This window comes from Alligator sinensis, unplaced genomic scaffold (assembly GCF_000455745.1).
Source record: "Alligator sinensis unplaced genomic scaffold, ASM45574v1 scaffold329_1, whole genome shotgun sequence".
NCBI lineage: Eukaryota > Metazoa > Chordata > Crocodylia > Alligatoridae > Alligator > Alligator sinensis.
Window position 1 is genome coordinate 285,799 of NW_005842550.1, and position 18,791 is coordinate 304,589.

The 18,791-nt window shown below is 37.9% G+C and overlaps 1 protein-coding gene across 3 annotated transcripts in view; it reads right to left on the bottom strand.

Annotated features, from left to right (window-relative positions):
• The window catches only part of COL11A1 (collagen type XI alpha 1 chain), a 269,666-nt gene that overhangs the window by 195,637 nt on the left and 55,238 nt on the right, over nt 1-18,791 (bottom strand). For all 3 annotated transcript variants that reach the window (XM_006032152.3, XM_014523947.2, XM_006032150.3), the window contains exon 5: nt 2,320-2,448. In XM_006032152.3, the coding sequence (XP_006032214.1) occupies nt 2,320-2,448 (129 nt within the window). The remainder of the gene's footprint in view (nt 1-2,319; nt 2,449-18,791) is intronic.

Consider the following 18,791-nt stretch of genomic DNA (forward strand, 5'->3'; position numbering starts at 1 on the left):
GTGTGTGGGTTGGGGGTGGGAGTGTATGTTGGGGGATATATATGTTGGGGGTTGTAGTGGCAGGATGTGTGTGTGGCATTTGTAGGCTGTGAGGGAGGGTGGGGGGCTGATGGGACCCTCCCCCCTACACTCCTTCCAGGATGCACAGACCCCACAGGCAGTGGCAGCAGCAGCAGCAGCAGCAGGCAGGATGTGCAACCTTTCCAAATCACATATCTACATCTGTCTCTGAAGGATGCAGGGATGAGGTTCACTTATGAGAAGGTTGTCTTGTAAAAGAGCACCCTGTCATCTCAACTCCTACAGTTCATGCTTCTCAGGAACAGGTTAATGCTCAGCACAGAGAAAGGAGTAGTATTATACTTATCTGGCAAATGTTTAAAAACCAATTCCAAATGCCAAAGAGAATCTGGTTTTGGAAGCTGAAGGACACATTCTGAGGGAATATGAAAGCAGGTTGTTTGTCCTCTCAATTGCTTTTTTTTCATACGAGCATCATACAATTTAATCTCAGAATTTACACAACACCTCTCCCAGAAACCATCTGTCCTGAATGCATGGTCTCATTGCTTGGATCAGAAAATGACTGAGAGAATTTGTTCAAATTGACTTCATTATTTCAAAAAAAATTTTTTTAATTCTTCATATATTAAAGGAGTAGAGTTAAAACCTGTACATAGTTTCTGTAACATTTCTAATATTTCTGAACATATTTATAGCTAATTGCAGGATAATTGACAAAGACTTATATTAGCCAACTAGCAGGAATACTTAGAAAGTGCTGAGCTGATATTTATATTTCTTTATCATTTAGATGGGAAGGGGGGAATATTTTAATTTTTTTTGCTATTTGAGGTCTTCCATCCCCTAGAAAGAAACCACGTTGCCTTCAAGGAACATAGGAGATGTTTACCTTCCAATGTAATTACTATTATTGTTAATAAAATGAACTGAGCTTATTACATGTATGATAAACTTCCTAATTCGTGACTGCCTGAAAACAACCATATGAGGACTCAGAATACTTTTAACCTTTACCTCCTTAGTGGTATAAAATATTAAATCTAATCATATATTGAGTGCACCCTGACTAGACACAGGTGAGTTGAATTAAATGTATATACATCTCTTAATAACATAGCATATGTACATTTTTCAGTCCTGATGGTATCATCAGAGGTAACAACTTATTTTTCTCTTTGGACTCCTAATTTCATTATCCACTACAATATTTGTTTCAAAGAAGAACTGCTTGTCTCTGCAATTTGCTGTGAGAATGGAGAGATTACTTGACAAATTCTGAGACAGATATCCATAAGGTATGTAACAGTACATACCACTCCAGATACTAAGCTGGTATAAATCAGTGACAAATTTAAACTTAGAGAAAATTCACTAAGTTATATCAGTGAGGCTGCCCCATGGGTGACTACTTGTTTCTTTGAATATAAAAATGTATAGTTCCTCTAGAAAAAAAGTCCCAGTGTGCTTTAATCTTGTCAAAAGCTATGTTTAGCAAAACTTGGTGACAAGTAAAAATTGAGTTTTACAGAATGTTTCCTATTTTGTCATATATGCATACAGGCATGCAGACAAGGTTCTTTGGATAAATCTGATATTTTTAATTAAGCTAACTCAAATATTGCGTAATTTCCATTTAAAATGGCAAAATCTGATATCTTCCATGTTTCAGGGGCATAGGTCATAACTATGTTGGTCTAAGGACATAGGTAGACAAGGTTCTTTTGGTAAATATGATATCTTTTATTAGACCAACTCAAATAATAAAAGATATTAGATTTACCCAAAGATTTACCCAAAGATACAAGCATGCATGAATCCACACATTAGCAATTGACTATATTCCTTTTGAACTGATGGTCAGACTTTAAAAGTGCTGAGCACTCAGAGACAGTGCGATTCTGTGGCAGAAAAGGATATTCTTCCTTTTGAAAAATCAAGTCATAAATGGATAAGCAGCAGCAAAGAGGCTCCATCAAGTAAGAAAAGATTTAGTGTTCAAATGTCTAAACATATTTATAAAAACTTTAAAATGCTGCATATTGTAACAAAAGCAATTTAACTTCTGTTGAATATGCTGGTGCTTAAATACCGTATTGATAAGCGTCTTAGAAATGTCTGAGAAAGATGGGTAAGTAGGAGAAGAGAATGCATACCCGCAACTTCATCTTTTCTTACCTTCTGTGTGTCTAGAACAATGTACACCATTTAACTGTAATTAAATGCCCCCCTGGTACTCCGTATCCAGCACAACCACTAATGTGCAATAAATGTAGTAATACATGACTGAATACTCACCTCATCAACTTGAGGATCTTGAGCTTGAGCAGCATTGGGCACAGGGGAATCACAGTCTGGGCTATAATGCTCACAATAGTCATATGCAGCTCTGGGATCAGCTATAATCAATAGCTGCTGGATATCACCCTGTAGGAAAAACAAAGGTAGATTAAATTAACAAAAGCAAATATCTTCAATTAAAAATCAAGGGAAGTACTAAAAATGAGTAATTGTCATGCATAGAACAAAAAAGGAAACTGCATGTCATACATTACATTAATATCTGTAACTTCACCTAACTTTTCTGATTCATAGAAGACAATTTCAATTTAGATTTAAAAATATTTATGCATGGTCTAATCACATACAAGTGTTTTTAATATTAGACTGCTCAACAATTTCAGGACAAATGGAAGTTCCTTTATAGAGACTGCCTGAGTAAGGATGGAGTAAAAGGAAAAAATGACTAATAATTCTGGGACTTGGCTCAAAACACGAGAAGTTATTTAGTCATCAAGTTCTTAATATAAAAAGTTTTGATTCAGATGAACCTTGCAAAATTGGGATCCTTATCTCAAGGTTTTATTTAGGACTTCTTAAGAGCTAAGAGAATGAAGTCCAAATTAGAATTTTCCATTTTAAAAAATAAGGAGCACACATTCCAAGTTCAATGAGAAGCGATTACAAGTTTTCATACTTCTAAAAATCTGTTATGTTCTTAGTCTGAACAGGGTGACCAGTACAGCCTACAACATCCCAACAGATGAGGCACCATTCAATTTAAGTAAATGAATTAAAATATTTCTATATTATTAACCATACCATTCATTATACAACCTAAGATGTGATTTACTTTTCTGACTGTAAGCTGCACATTAAACTGATTGTTTAACAAGCCACCTACAAGGGCAGCCTGGTCCATTTCTGAATTGATTCAGTTATCATATTTTCTCACCTGCCACATGCTCCTAAATATGACATGCATCTTGTTTTTGAGAAGACAGAACACAGAAAAAAAAGATTTATTTCTAGAATTAGGGACAGAGCTTAATCACTGGCTCATTCATCCTCCCTTTCCTGGTCAAACAAAAGCTATAACTTTAGTTGCTGCTGAAGACTGATTCTGAAAAGAGCTAAAATAGTTTACAGGGCTGTGAAATAGGAGAAGAGAGATGAGGAATAGTGAGTAGACAGCAAAATTGCCAGAAGAAAGGTTAGGTTGATTAATGGAACATCAAGAACATTAAAAAGGAGAGACCGTCATTAACACCTATGGAGTGAAGAACAATGAGCCATGAAGTAAACTGACTCCTGTAGCTGCCTGACTAGAAATGTCATTGCTGCTGCTTGGTGGAGAAGGAATAAAAGCAGAGTGTTTCTATTTCAGGCAGAAAATCAGCTTCCCCACCTAAAATATACAACCCAATTTTGGGGGCTTATTTTTAAGGGACAGGTGCGTGCAGTTTATGAATAAATATGTTATTTTTTATCACACTGTTATAGCTAAAAGTAACTCTCTCCAATATTTTTTAGGGGAAATGCCATACAAATTTCAGTAGCAACAGAAAACAAACAGGACCTCTGTTTTAAGGTTGCAACCAAAACAGGCTGGAAAATGGAACTAGGGGGAAGTGTGAAGATTTATGAAAACTTAATTTTGGTGGAAAAGTTCTAACCCCCTTTTTCACAGAGCAAATTGTGAGATACTCTTTCTTTGATTTAATTCACTCCTTCAAAAATTTGAATTGGTGGCTCTGAGGGCATTGCTACAGCTTTCACTACTTATGGGAAGCTTTTGTGTCCCAGCCACAAAATATCTCCTTTTCTGCTGAAGGATATGTATGCATTACAGCTAGACAAAGTAATTTCAGAAGTATCCATCTACAGATGTATTTAAATAACATCAGTTAAACTTTCATTTTATGTGAACATTGTGTTGAGTGACTTTTTGGTCATAAGAATGTTAATAGGAAATGATACTCCTGTGAGTAGGTGTGTTCACAAAAAAGTTATCCACAAAGGTGAAATTATGACTCCATTTAGGTCAGCAGAAGTTTATCTTTGACTTCACTGAGACCAGAATTGCATCCTAGAAGCTTCTGAACAGCCTTTTGAAATATTTTAATTTACTCCTACTGTTTATTAATGTTGTAGCCATGCACCTGGGGGGCAAATCCAGTCCATCATACAAAAACAGATGGTGAATAATCAAAGAAAATCATTTGTGAATAACCTATATACTGAAATATGTCTGCATGTAATCCACTTACAATACCAAGCAACTTATTACCAATATAACAAAGGATTTTTAACTTCAAAGCTAATAGCACATCACTCAAGTTTAGTTTGCTGTCAGCAAAAACACACAACTCACATAAATTTTAATAAGACCTATCAGTGCACAACAAAGGCAAGATAAACATTAACTCACTAGGGTAATTAGGATATAGATTCTCAATGTACTGTGAAATGTTCTACTTGTAATGCCATACAAAAAGGACTAAATAAACTCTTGTTTAATGTGTTAATCTCATTTTACTTGTATTGCTGAATGTTGACTCATGAGTAATTTTTGCCACCTTTCCCCCATTATGACATTTCATAGTCCAGTAATCACCCACAGGTAACATACACTAGCTATCCACTATTAAGATTTTAATTAATTCAATGTATTTATATACATTGCCTGTGTTATTTTACATAATAACTTGCCACATATTATTGTTTATCTTAAACACCACCATAACTTTATGCCAACGGGCTGTTGCAAGTCTCTTCACGAACACATTATCTGTTTGGGAGTGAAGGGTGCAAAGCCATAATTACTGGTCTGTAATTTCCATGCTATTTGTATCTTTGTTCGCTGGGAACCAGTCTAAATTCCTAGGATTTAATTCAAAGCATTTCTAACTGCCAGCACGCAGCTCAGCATACAAGTGATCAGCACTGCAATTCAGAGAGCTTGCAAACAAACAGAGAACAAAAGGCCAAAAAGACTCACATAGACATACAGTGCTTCAAGGCAAGCTAAATTGCAGTCTTTCACAAATTATAATGAGTAAAAAGTGAGAACACAACACGAAATGTATCAAAATACAGGTTGTAGTTAACATTACATTCTATTTTCATATCTATCCCTGGGCGTAATATGTAAAAAGAACATGTAACCAGTAAAGATCTAGTATTCTAGACAATAAAAAGTGGCTCTGCTAAAAAAGTGGCTCTGACAAAAACCCCTCCAGGAATCTTGTATGTGGATCATTTTCTACAAAAAGCTTTTTGGCTTTTCAATTTATTCTTAATATAGTAACAAGATTTAAAAAACTTTACATAAATCAGCTAACATTTCCACTATAAATTCCTTTTTCTATGGCTTATTATTCTGCCATAAAACTAAACTTGTTGAAACTGGGCATATGTATATGACAAAGTGCATTACATGTATTTTTTTTTCCTGAAATGATATTCAGGCACTTCTATTATTTGAAATGTATAGGTATTTACATTCTAAAACAATAATTATATTTTATTTTTTATAAAAATTTTTGGCAAAGCCTTCTTACCAATAGCTGTGCAATTTTAGGAAGTAAATAAGGGAAATTTAATTTAAAAAATGCTTAATAAAATCTGTAAAACAGTTGTGAAAATTTTGTTACCTCACACATTCCAAAATGATTGCAAGCTTATCAAAACAATAGCATCTCTTGTCATTTTTTTTCAGAACAAAAAAAGTAGGTAAATATTTGGAGAAATTTAATATAATTCTATGTATCTTTCTCTATGAAAATAAAAAAATCCAAAATAACATGCAATAACGGGGAAAAAATCTTTAAATTTTCTACAGTGACATTTGCCAAATCAATTAATGTATCCATGAGTTTAACTTATTGAAGTATAGGCAGTCCTTGGACTTATGACACAATTGGGTCCTGAAAACCACATCTTAAGTCGAAATGTAACTTGGAACCAATTTTTTCATAAGAAACAATGTTATAAATCGAGGACTGATTCCTGAACCAAGGCCTGATAATCTATTTTCACCAAAAATACCCCAGAATTTTGTACTCGATCAATTATAGATGAGTAATATAGCTACATTAATGTAAATAGCAATCATATTGATTTGGAAGGACTTCTTTGAGGTGACTTTGCTGGACTTTTTGAAAGGCTTGTTACTGGACTTTTTGAAGGGTTCTTGGCTGGAGTCTTCTCAGGAGTCTTGGCTGCAGGTTTTCCTGGAGTCTTGTCTGCTTTCTTAAAGAAAATGTGCAAGGAAGTTTGGACAGACGTTCTCCAGGGAGATGAGCGACGCAGCGAACTTGTTCACTGACGTGGCATCACATCGGATCAAGCATTGTAAAGTCAAAACTGACGTCAGAAAGTTGAAACAGTGTGTCAATTTATAAATGTTATAAATGGGAGCTGTTGTAACTTGAAACGTTGTAAGTCGAGGACTACCTGTATACAATATTCACTTCACATGTCTGTAATAACTCATGCAAGAAGTTTTATTTAGCAAAACTGTAGCTGTAAACGATATTTTCAATTGTATTATATTTTACTTCATAGACTGATGGGTCTATTGTTAGAATAATTCACTCAAAAATGTAGAAGTAGATTTGTCAACCTTCCAGCAGAGTAAATAATATAACAGTCGAGCTAACAGGTACCTGTTCATTCACCCTTTCACTGTCACCAACTGTTGTTTGAACACAGTTAACTTAATTTCCCTATGACTCACTTCCCCTGGGTGGGGAACAGGTCCACAAGTTCTTTTAGACCTTTGTCAGGTATGCAGGTTGTAGCCTTATTTGACCACCAGAAACCTGAGATCCTGCTCCTGCCTTTGTCTAAGGTAATTTGCATCATCACAGAGCCTCACAGGAGGGCTAAGAGACTCCTTACCAGCTAAGAACTGCCTGCCCAGTGGAGTTTTTTCATTTATTGACCCCTCTGTGAAATGCTATGGAATATGAACTTTCATTTCTCCCCAAGAGAACTTTTACAATCTTTTCTCTGATGCCTAATAAAGGGTGTTTGTGCCCAAAAGCTTGCAATTAAAGATTTTTTTTGCAAAAATCTTGTTAGTCTAATAAAAGGTATCACCTCTACCACCAGCCTTGATTCCAGACTTTTGCAACTTTACTTTGAGATCTATACAAAAAAAAAAGCCCTATGTAATAAAAATGACCATTATGATTTGTAATCTTGATGAAACTTCAGTGTCTAAGATATTAAATCCTGTAATCCGGCACAAAAGTGTTTCTGGAAAGTGGAAACAATGGTTCTTCTGAGCTGTGGCCTTTACCCTTTTCCTTAGCCAGATCAATATTGAAGTTGGAACAGGGGGAAGCTAGAGGGAGTGAGCAAATGAAGGAAAGCAGAGAGCAACAGAAAGAAACTGAAGTGTAGCAATGTGTTTGGATGCTGCTCAGCCCCTGCCAAAACCCTCTCCCCAAGCTGGGCAGCCTGCAGTGTATTGACTGGCATGCATGCATTCCTGGGATGCATGCATGCATTCCTGGGATGCTTACAGAGATCGACAGCCACTGTGTGCCAGAAGTCGTGTGTGACCCAGGGAATGCCCTGAAAGTCACAGTTTATTTAGTTTGATAGCTAAGTTTAAAAAAAATCCGGTTGGGGCAAGATAGGGTTTTTTTTTTAAATTATGATTTATTCCAGACCTTCATGCCATATAATTATGGCACAGAATTGTTATGTTGGACTGTGAATTTGCAAGAAGCACTGAGCATGCTGTTCCCATTTGGCTTAGATTCCTGAAAATTGTTTAAAATGTAAAAGATCTGCTCCTGGTCCATTGACTACTTTCCAGGCCTGACTGCCTGCCATAGGTCCATATGAAAAGCCCACAAAGCCCACAAAAATGTTATCAAATGTGCACAAGCTACATACAGGCAATACATTTCTACCAGAAGAATAACTACCCTCCCAGTAGAAATTAGGTGTTTAAAAGTATTCATTTATGCCTGTTGCAGGAGAAAGATCTGCTAGGTTGACACCTGCAAGAGTTTCTCTCACAAGAATGTACGCCTGTATGTTTTTACTGGAGGACTCCATGATCTGAAGGAGTCAATCAACAGCTTCCCCTCTGCCTTCCTGAGACAGCGAGATTGGTATGGGGAAGGTGGGAGGCATTTCCCCACAGTTCAACACTTCCCATGGAAGAGTTGCTGCTGCTGTTCCCACCAACCTTCCTGAGACTGGAGACACCCTACTCCAGAGGAGGTGCAGCCTTGCTCCACTCACCCCCTGGTCTGGTGCAAGGGATGAATGCCTTGCAAGGGGGAGCCAACTGGCTTGCCCCTGTGCAGCACGTGCAGAGCCACTTGTCCACAGTGCTGCACATGGGGCTGTGGGAACCAGCTTTGAACATGCCACTAGACATGAACACTGGTTATGGACATATTTTACCCATACTGCTATAGCCACTAAGTTTAGATGCTATTCCACCTGGCAGCTACAAACCAAGTACCTTCTTAAAATAGTAATTAGAACTGGGTGATGTAGTCATAGCAGTTTAACCAAAAAGCAATTTTTTTTTCTGTTTGAGAATTAACCACAAAGAACCTTCACTTTTCACAAATGAAAATCAGTTCATTGTAGTTATTCAACTTTATGAACATTTATTTAGCTTTGAGCCTTGTGAACAATCTGTAAGAGTTCAGTTTGGGGCTACATTTTAAGCCCAGAATCCTCAAGTTTCAAATCAGCTGTTTCATATCCATAAATAAGGAACACCCATTATTCTGTTTCAAGTTAATGTGTGTTGCACATTAGAGGCACTTGTAAGAAATTTGGTTTCTTGGAAGTTTGATTTCTAAGAATTTCCTCAGACATTTGATTTCTTGAGAAGATTTAATAATAATCTTTAAATATCTGAAGAGTGATTATAAACAGGATGAGATGGGCTTTTCTCTGTGGCTGTTGGGGGACAGAACTAGGAGCGACAGCCTCAAGCTGCTGGAGAAGAGATCAGAAGGAACTTTTGAACTGGAATTGGCTACCTAAGAAGCCTGTGGATTCTCTATGCTTGGAAACTTTCAAGAGCAAGTTAGAGAAACACTTGGCTGGGATGGTTTGGCCAGAATGATCTTGCCTTGAGCAGGGAGCTGGACTTGATGACCTTGTGAGGCCCTTCCAGACCTACTTTCCTATAACCCAATGGAATCAAGCTTTAAATCCATACCTAAATAATTGACATGAATAAACTCTTGTCCTTCTATAAATACTGCATCATGAAAGTGAGTCTCATCAGATAAAAAGAAGTGATAAAGAGAGCATAAGAGAATAGAGAAAATGTACAAAAATGGAGAAATATTCTAACACAACTGTTTAAAACTTTTCCTGGACAGTGGTGCCAGAATCTAGACTGGAGAAGATACTCTCTATGTTCAAAGGCTTTCTAGATAACCTAAAAAGTTATGTGGAAGCCCAGAGCAAGGGCTACAAGTGACTGTTTTTAAGATGCACAGTAAAATTATTTCATACCACAGAAAAGGTTCTCAATAGCTCAGATACCAAGATTATGCATCACTCTCCTCATTGTACAACTTGCTGTTTACTCAAATACCACACACACCTTTTGCCAAAAATTAGCCTTCCTCAATTAGTGTGCATATCTTAAGTGGAGATGCTGATTTTCTTCCCAGAATAGGAGCATGGAGATTCTGCAAGATGGCTGTTGCTTCTTTTCTTCCTCTTTCCTCCAGCAGGTGCATGGAGAGAGGGACAGAGTCCAGCAAGAGCACCTCTGAGGGCAAGGGCAGAGACAGGGGGTGGGTAGCAGTGACATGGTCACTTCCCACTCTGTTTTCTTCTCCCTCAAAGTCTAAAAAATATCTGGCAGCAGCAATGACATCTTTATTCAGGCAGCTTTGAAGGACTCAACTGAATTAATAGCTCAATATAACCTATCTGATTCCTTCTAATTGTTCTTCATTCCGCAAATGTTAACAATCATCTTTTTTTAATGGTCTTGATGTTCCACTAATCAAGCTATTCTTTCTTCAGCAAATTTGCTTTTTGCTACCTATTCCTGGCCTCTTACTTTCTCATTTCACAGCCTTGCAAACTGTTCTAAGCTTTTTTCAAAATCACAGATCCACTCATGGAGACCAGTCTTCAGTCCTAGCTACAGTTTCAGCTTTTGGCTGAACAGCCACAAGCTGCTGACAACTATGCCTAAGCAGGAAAGGGAGAATAAGCAAGCTGAAGAATAGTCTCTGTCCCTTCTCTGTGATCATTATTCTGGAAAAAAATATTTTTTCTTCCCACAAACAAGGCATTTTTTTGTTTTGTTTTGTTTTTTGGGAGGGAGGGGGCATGAGGCATGCAAGGAACTATGTTTTTTAAATTTAAAATGTGAATATGTGGAGGCATTTTTTCTCTCTACTATTTTATGATGATCAAGATGATCATCTTCACTAACAAATAGGGTAGTCAGTCCTTTCCCAAATGTTCTTTTTTAGAAGGATCCTCTACCAATGGGATGGGGTGAAAAACTGGAGCAGCCATTCTGCCATACCCCCTCTTAGTCCATGTTTCTATGCAGAAATCTTACTGGGCATGAATTCCACATGAAGTAGCATAAACTCTTATGGAATACTCTTCCTTGCTACTGAATAGCTACAGAGATGACCAGTATTGCTCTCAGTGTGACAAAGGCAAAAAAAAAAAAAAAAAAGCATTAAAGAGCAAATGTCCTGCTTTCATGGATCTGCAAAATCACTAGACCAGCTCCATGTTCTTCCATTTTCTTTTGCTCAGGGAAAGTATTCCCTGCATCTGCCCTCTCTGTGTATTTTCCAGCAGAGGGGGAGATGTTGCTATAAGAACCTGTCTGACAAGATACTGACTTGCTGTGTAATCTCCATATGCAAAACAGTGATATTGATATTCACCTACTAAAGTAGTATGTATACAGTTATCAATAAGTATATTTTATTATTAAAGTTGCTTATTGATAAAGATATCAATGCACCATCAAACCCTTACTATACTTGAGATACATAAATGACATCTTCATTGTTTGGACTGAAATCCTACAGTCTCTGATTGATTTCCACCAAAAATTCAACAATCATCACCCCTCCCTCAGACTGAATTCTCTAACACCAGCATTTCCTTTTTGGACACCATGATCAATATCCAAGATGGTAAAATTGAACCACCATATATAAGAAACCCATGGACCAACATACGTATCTACAGAGAACCAGCAATCACCCTAAACACACCAAGGAAGCTGTAATACATAGCCAAGCTCTCCGATACCACCGAATTTACAGCGAGGAAAATACCCGTGATCACCGCCTCACAAATCCCAAAAGGGCCTTCAGCCAGCAAGGACACTCTTCCAGAGAGATAGACTGGACTTTTGAAGGAGCCACCCAGATACCACATGAATATTTGCTGCAGTACAAAAAGAAAATTCCCACAAATCACACACCACTAGTTATGACATATCACTCTTCCCTGGAACCTAAACAGAAATCCTCAAACAATTGTAAGCCACACTAGAAGAAGACCCCTCTCATAAAGAGATCTTTCCAGAACCACCCATACTACCCTTCAAACAAGTACCGAACCTTGCTAACCTCATCACCAGAAGCAAACTCCCTATGACCCAAACCACACTGAACAGATCCAGACCATGCCAGGACAAGAAATGCAAAACCTTGCAACACATCTCCAGCACCCCGACTATAACTATACCCCACAACAGAACCATCAGCATTCCTGGATTTTACAGCTGCAACTCCAGAAATGATATGTATCTCACTGAATGTCCTGCTTGAAAATATGTTGGAGAAACCACACAACAACTGAATACCAGAATGAATGTACACCAAAAATCTATCGAAGACAAGAATACCCAACTACCTGTGGGGGGCACACATCTCACAGGACAATCACTCCCTCTCTGATCTCTCAGTTGTAATCCTCAAAGGGAACTTACAAAACACCTTCTGTAGATGAGCCTACAAACTTCATTTAATAAATCTACTGGATACAAAACATCGACTCAATATAGACATTGGTTTTATGACACATTACAACTTGCCTGACATCTGATTCAACAGGTACCTGCCTGACCTGACATCTTACATTCTTTTCCCCCACCTTTTCTCCCCTCCCCTCCCCTACTTTTCTGTGCTTTGTCTACCTGATTTCCTACTGTTTCCTTCTTCATTGAGAACCTCTCTCTTACTCTGTATTATTACCTCTGATGTTTCCCTTTGGCCTTTTCCCCCCTGCTTTCTTTCCCTTCCCTCCCATGCTTTACCTTTTGTTTCTCCTTTCTACCTATTTATATTTTCACCGCATCCTCTCACACTTTGAGCTTCTCATATCCCTGTTTTCCTGATTTTCAATTATTTTCTGTTTCACTCACAGCTTCTTTTCTACCTTGTATTCTATCACTGTAATGTCTCCCTTTAGCCTTTTCCCCTCCTGCTATCTTTCCCCTCCCCTCTCTGCTTTACCCCTCTGCTTTACCTTTCATCTTTCTAATTTCTACCTATTTATTTTCACTGGCATCCTGCCACACTTTTAGCTTCTCTCATTTCTTGGAGTCTCAGAACAGCAGAGACTCCCTATGCCTGAAGAAGGGTGACTACCTGAAAGCTTGCTAAGAACTTTTTTCCAACTTCTTGGTTGGTCTAATAAAAGATATCACATCAATTTAAAGAACCTTGCCTGCCAATGGTACAGAGAAGAGCCTGGTTCCCAGCCTTATGCTATAGTCTGTGTGGACTTGGGATTTTCTCACTTCTTGTATTTTGTAAACCTATATATTTAGGGTTATTTTGCACAAAACTTCAGCAAAGCATTGATGTTTTAATTTCCTTAATCTTATGCTAGATGTGCAAGTTCAAAAAAGCCAAATGCTTATAAAAATAAAATAACTTGTATTTTACATAGCTCTCTATTTTATTTTAGAACTTTTAAATAGTGAGGTTTCACTAAACTTTTAAATATAATTCTAGAAACATGAGATATGCTTAGCCAATATTCACAATATCCACATGACCATGTGATGGAGAAGGTGGCCAATAGTTCAGTAGTAAAGGAACAATCCATAGTAGCATAGTAGTTCAGAAAAAAAGACATGAAAGTAGTAGGTAATCCTGTTTTCTAGGACCATAATTCCTTTGGCTTAGATGAAAATAGAAAAGAAACGTTGTGGTTGAAAAAAAGGGCTGTTTCTATAGCATTCTTCTCCCTAAGGTGTGTGGAACTAAGGAGTATGAGTCCTGGTTACTTGTATAGGACCTGGGCGCTACTTACCTAAGGGATTGCCTCCTCCCTTATGTTCCATCACAATCCCTAAAGTCAGCCAAGAGCAACCTCCAAAGTCCAAATGGAGCTGCAAATTCTATTGATGTATTGAGTTCACTCAGCAAAAATCATGGGAAGCTGTTTCCAGACACTGTTTTGCTCCTGGGCTTTGGAGTTCCCTCCCCCTTGAGAAGTTTAAGCCTGAGCCTGCAGATCTTTTAGAAGCATTTTAAAACCTTCCTATTTGGGTAGGTGGGGTTAAATTCTGGTCCTGTTTTGGGGAATTGCTTTATTATTTACTATTTTACTTTAATAATGCCTCTTTTTTAATTTATCTTGTTTTTTATGATAAACCATAAAGCACTTTGAGCCTGTTTGGGGGGTGGGTGGTATAGAAATCAAATAAAATCAATCAATAATACACTGGGATTTAACTGGGTCGCAGACTTCATTAGGTTCTTCTCCCTGATTGTGCAAAGGTAACCACAAGGAACTCCATCATCGTGGGTTAATTTGTATAGTGAGAAAGGAAGGAACCAGAACAGCAGTGCAGACAAAAGTCCACCTTGAACCTGATTCCTATTGTAAATGATATGGAAGCTCCTTTACTATGGACCTCTATGGATGGGAGATCATAGTCATTCCTGGTTGTGGCAAGAGTTGCTCTCAAATTCATCTTTCTGCAGGGAGAATTAGTATTGAAGGCATACCGTGAATTTTTAAATGTTGACAATTTGTTTATAAACTTTTTAAAGCCAAAGTATTGGGAAGTGTAAGCTTTCAGGTTCATGTTGTAGGCCATATTAAAGTAATGATGTCCACTGGAAAACCCACTGTACTGAAAAGTTAGCCTGTTGAGATCAAAACCCCTCACAGCATTTAGAAAAATAAACGAGCTGTTTATTTGAAATGGAACAGAAAGATACAATTTACAGAAAAAATAGTAAACTGATAGCTTTTTTTTCTGGTCTTTATGTATTGAATTTATCCCAATATATATACTTCTTTGGTCAGCTTTTCAGAGCTAATCTCTATATTTGATGTCGACATCACCCTTTCTGAACCTGTGTTAAAACCCATAATGAGAATCCATAACAAGAATGAGAGGCAAGGGAAATTCCAATAATGTGTGCAACTTCTTTGATGATGTGCAATATATACCTGGCTTTAAAAAAAGGAATTAATTATTTAATTATTGTATGCAATTAGTATTTGGTGGATCCTGATGATAGTATTTGTGTCTTCACAAAACCAGTCTTACATATTATTTCTTTTATAGAGACAGTGGCCCAAATTCTTGCTACTTCCCATTTAATTTTATAACATCACTAATGTATCATAGTACACTAAATAAGTATTCTCAGATGGGCATGCCGTCTATATTCTGTTTGTATATAAGCCTAATTTCTCTGACCTTGACACACACAACATCTCTTTAATACAGGGCCGGGCAATTATTTTGGGTGGAGGGCTGCTTACTGAGTTTTGGCAAGCCATTGAGGGCCGCATGACAGGCAGCTAGGGGCAGATTAATATTAATTTTCTATATTTTAGGGGCCCCGTGGGCCAGATAGAATGTCCTGGTGGGCTGCATCTGGTCTGCAGACCGCATTTTGCCCACCCCTGCTTTAATACCATCTGTCACAGCTAACTATGGCCAGGTACAGACATTACGGTTTTACTGATATAAATGATTGGAAACCAATCTATACCTATAACAGAACAGAAGTTCAGGACACAAAACCAATCTATACCCATAACAGAGCAGAAGTTTGGCATACAGACTAATTTAAAAATGATGGGACCCAGTCTAAGATCCCCACCCCCCACCAACAAAGGGTGAATGTGTGTTCTGTTCGCTACCAATGTAAATTATGTTGCTTATAAAAAACCATATCACTTAAATCATTTCCACCTCAGGCTTTTTGAATTTCTGTACCTAGCTTAAGTGACAGGGGAAGTTCCAAAGTTATTATTACTTCAGTCATTCCAGCCTAGGGAAGCAAGAGAGATAGCACTACTGTTTCTCCTAATATTCATAGTCTTGTTCCCTGGTTCCAAATGTAGCCAACCATCCCTATTGTGCTGTTGGGTCTCTGAGACATCCCTTCCATAACTGTCTCAACAGATCAATAATCATACAGGGTGACACTGATTTATGTGCAAAAGGCCAATATAGTTTATGAAAAACTAGAATTATATTTAAGCACTTTTTGAGGGATTAGGTAGTGCCCTAGCCACAAGGTGAATTTCATAACCACAGCAGAACACATCCTAATAACTATCTCAGGTGGGTAAGCCCCATGGTTATGGAGCTAGGTTTCTCTTAAGATGCATTAAAATATGAAATTACAGCATGGTCCAAGCAGTAGTTTTTAACTGCAAAAAAGTGAGGCATTCTACAATGACTCTGTCATAGGAAATTTAATTTACTTTTATTTTCACCAGGCCAAAATTTATTTTTAATACACTATAAAACAGAAATAACTTAGCTATCTTACAGACTGAAGAACTAGAAATAACCTCGCTCAACTGCAGTTTAAATGTTAGGGACAACTTTTGTATATACATTCTAGATTTCCTAAATCAAAGGGCACTTCTTTTATTCATGTAACAACTGGAACTGTGCTTAGCATAAAATCATAATCCCCAGTCAAAATCTCCAGCCAAAATCTGTGGCCAACATCCAATGCTTCTGAGGAAGGTGACTAGGTGGATGATGAGTGGAGCATAACAAAGCCAAGTGCCAGATGTCATATAAGCAGAACTCTGGAAAAAATATATTGATATCTTCCATTTCCATAGACTAACCAAAGCCAGGATTCCAGGGTGGAATCTTCACTAAATCAATAGAAACCCTAATACTCTGGGCAAGTGCCAACCTCCTCTAATTAGTTATCTGACAGTAAAACCATGGACTTTGAATAACAGCAGTCTAGACAGCCTGTTTATTATTACTATAGAATTTAGAAAAAAAAATACTGTAGAATTCATTTAATCTTCCTGCAAAAGCCCAAGGGACTGACGAGTTCCAACAGTCTTAAATATAATATTCCATAACCCAGGTCCACTGAATAATAAAGCTACAGAAATTCATTTCACTAAGAGCTTGCCAGCTTGAAGCAATGTAAAAGCAATAAATCATGAACATAAAATTCTATACAGGCCAAAATTTCCACAGAAATCAATGTCTTCTGGACTCTGAATGCCCATATTCACCCTACCATATTTTGAGCTTTGTTAAGAAAAGATTTAATATGGCTGAATATAAGATTTTATCTTCAAAACATGGGACAAAGCTGTCCATAGATCCACCATATTCTGTTGCAATGCCTACCTGAAGAGAACGAATCTGAATTCTGATTCTGGGATCCATCTCTGATACCTACACTTGAAAAGTGCCTGTAAGCACACACACACACATGCACATGAAATGAAGCCAGCCCCAGAAGGAACATAGAAATTGCTAAATGATGCACAACAATACTTCCTGAAACAGTACCTAAAGAATGCCATATCTGATTGAGCACTGTTGCAATGATCCTTGCTGCCACATGAAGCTGAATTGGAATTTGGTGTGCTTGTACAGCCAACACATGCAAATATTTGTTGCTATTTATCTCTGAAACCTCATTTTTTAGAAAATCCATCCATGACATACAAAATCAAATTAAAAATAAATCCCATATGTAAAACGTTCTGAATTGTTGTAAGATGTAACACTATTGATGCTAGACTGTTAACTATAATTACAGTTTAGTTACATTTATAATTCTTGGCTTCCTGATGAGAGTCCTAAAAAAATATTTGAACTCCAGAAACGCACTTTTTTCCTTCATCCACAGTGTTGAAATTTGGAAACATAGTAAAAATATTAAAACAGGAAGGAAGGAAGGAAGGAGCCAAACTGTAAAATTTAAAGAATGCCACTTTTTGGTAAGCACCTTTGAAATTAAAGATTTCTTTCTTAAGCTGTAAGTTAGCAATGCTACCACTTTTTGATGGTATGAGGATCGCTTCTAGACCTTTTTTTCTTTCATGTCTACCCATCCAATAACAAGCAGTTACAACTAATTGCTACAAACATTTGAAAATGGTTTGGCAAGACAATTCAAGTGACTTAGCAGACCTCAAAACTGAGCATACCTGAATTGACAAAATGCTATAGCCAAGCGGCAGAATTAGAAAGGTGAAGGCAGAACTCCATACTTTTATACTGTCTTAGCTTCCACAGGCTAAATCAATGGTTCTCAACTAGGATGCTGTGAAAACCTGCCTTGAGTATCGCAATGCCAGCACCAGTGTCATGGAGAGAAACCTATGCCATGGTTTTCAGGAGGTATGTCATAGCCAAACTGGGAAGATCTGTAGCAGAAGCATAATGTATAATGTAATGCAGGCAGGCTCACCTTTCTGCTGTAGCCACTTTTCAGTCTGGCTCTGACATACCTCCTAAAAACTGAGGCACATGGCATGGTTTCACCCTGCAGTAGTGGCATGAATAAGCTCATAGCACCCCCTTGGCCTACCACGCCTCCCAAGTCTCACATGTCCTTTTGCCCACCCCCTGCCACTGCCACCCACTCAGCACTCCCAAAGTGCTGCATGTCCAGCATGGCACCTCGTTCCGGCCAACTGGGACCAAAATCACCATCCTGTTAACTGGCATGCCTGTATTGCCTGGGATGCCTGTAACATTGGGTGCCTGTACACGTGTGGGTACGCTGCTCTGAAATTACCATGTGTTAGAGGAGACTTGATTAATTAAATCTGCTGGAGCGTGCTAAAAATGAGCGCGCTCCAGCAGCCTTCACATCTCCTGTATTCAGCATCCCTGCACTTCAAAATGGTGGCAAGAGTGCTTTAACTAAAATTCATCAAACAAGCTTTAGTTAAAGGGCCCCCACCGCCATTTTGAAGCGTGGGACACTGAATACATGATATGCCATGGGTGCTTTAATTAGAGCAATTCTTGCAGCCACTTTAATTAAAGCACCTCCCCCGCCCTTGAACATGTGTAAAGATGCCTATTGAGCCTAGTTCTGCAAACAATGCGTCTTGAAATTCTGATGGGGTTTCAATCAAAGTTTTATAAATGAGAGTTGTTCATCTCCTCTACAGCATAAGGACAAGAAGCCTGTTCTGTGAGTCTGAAAACTAAACTATTGTGAAAGAAAAAGTAACTGTGT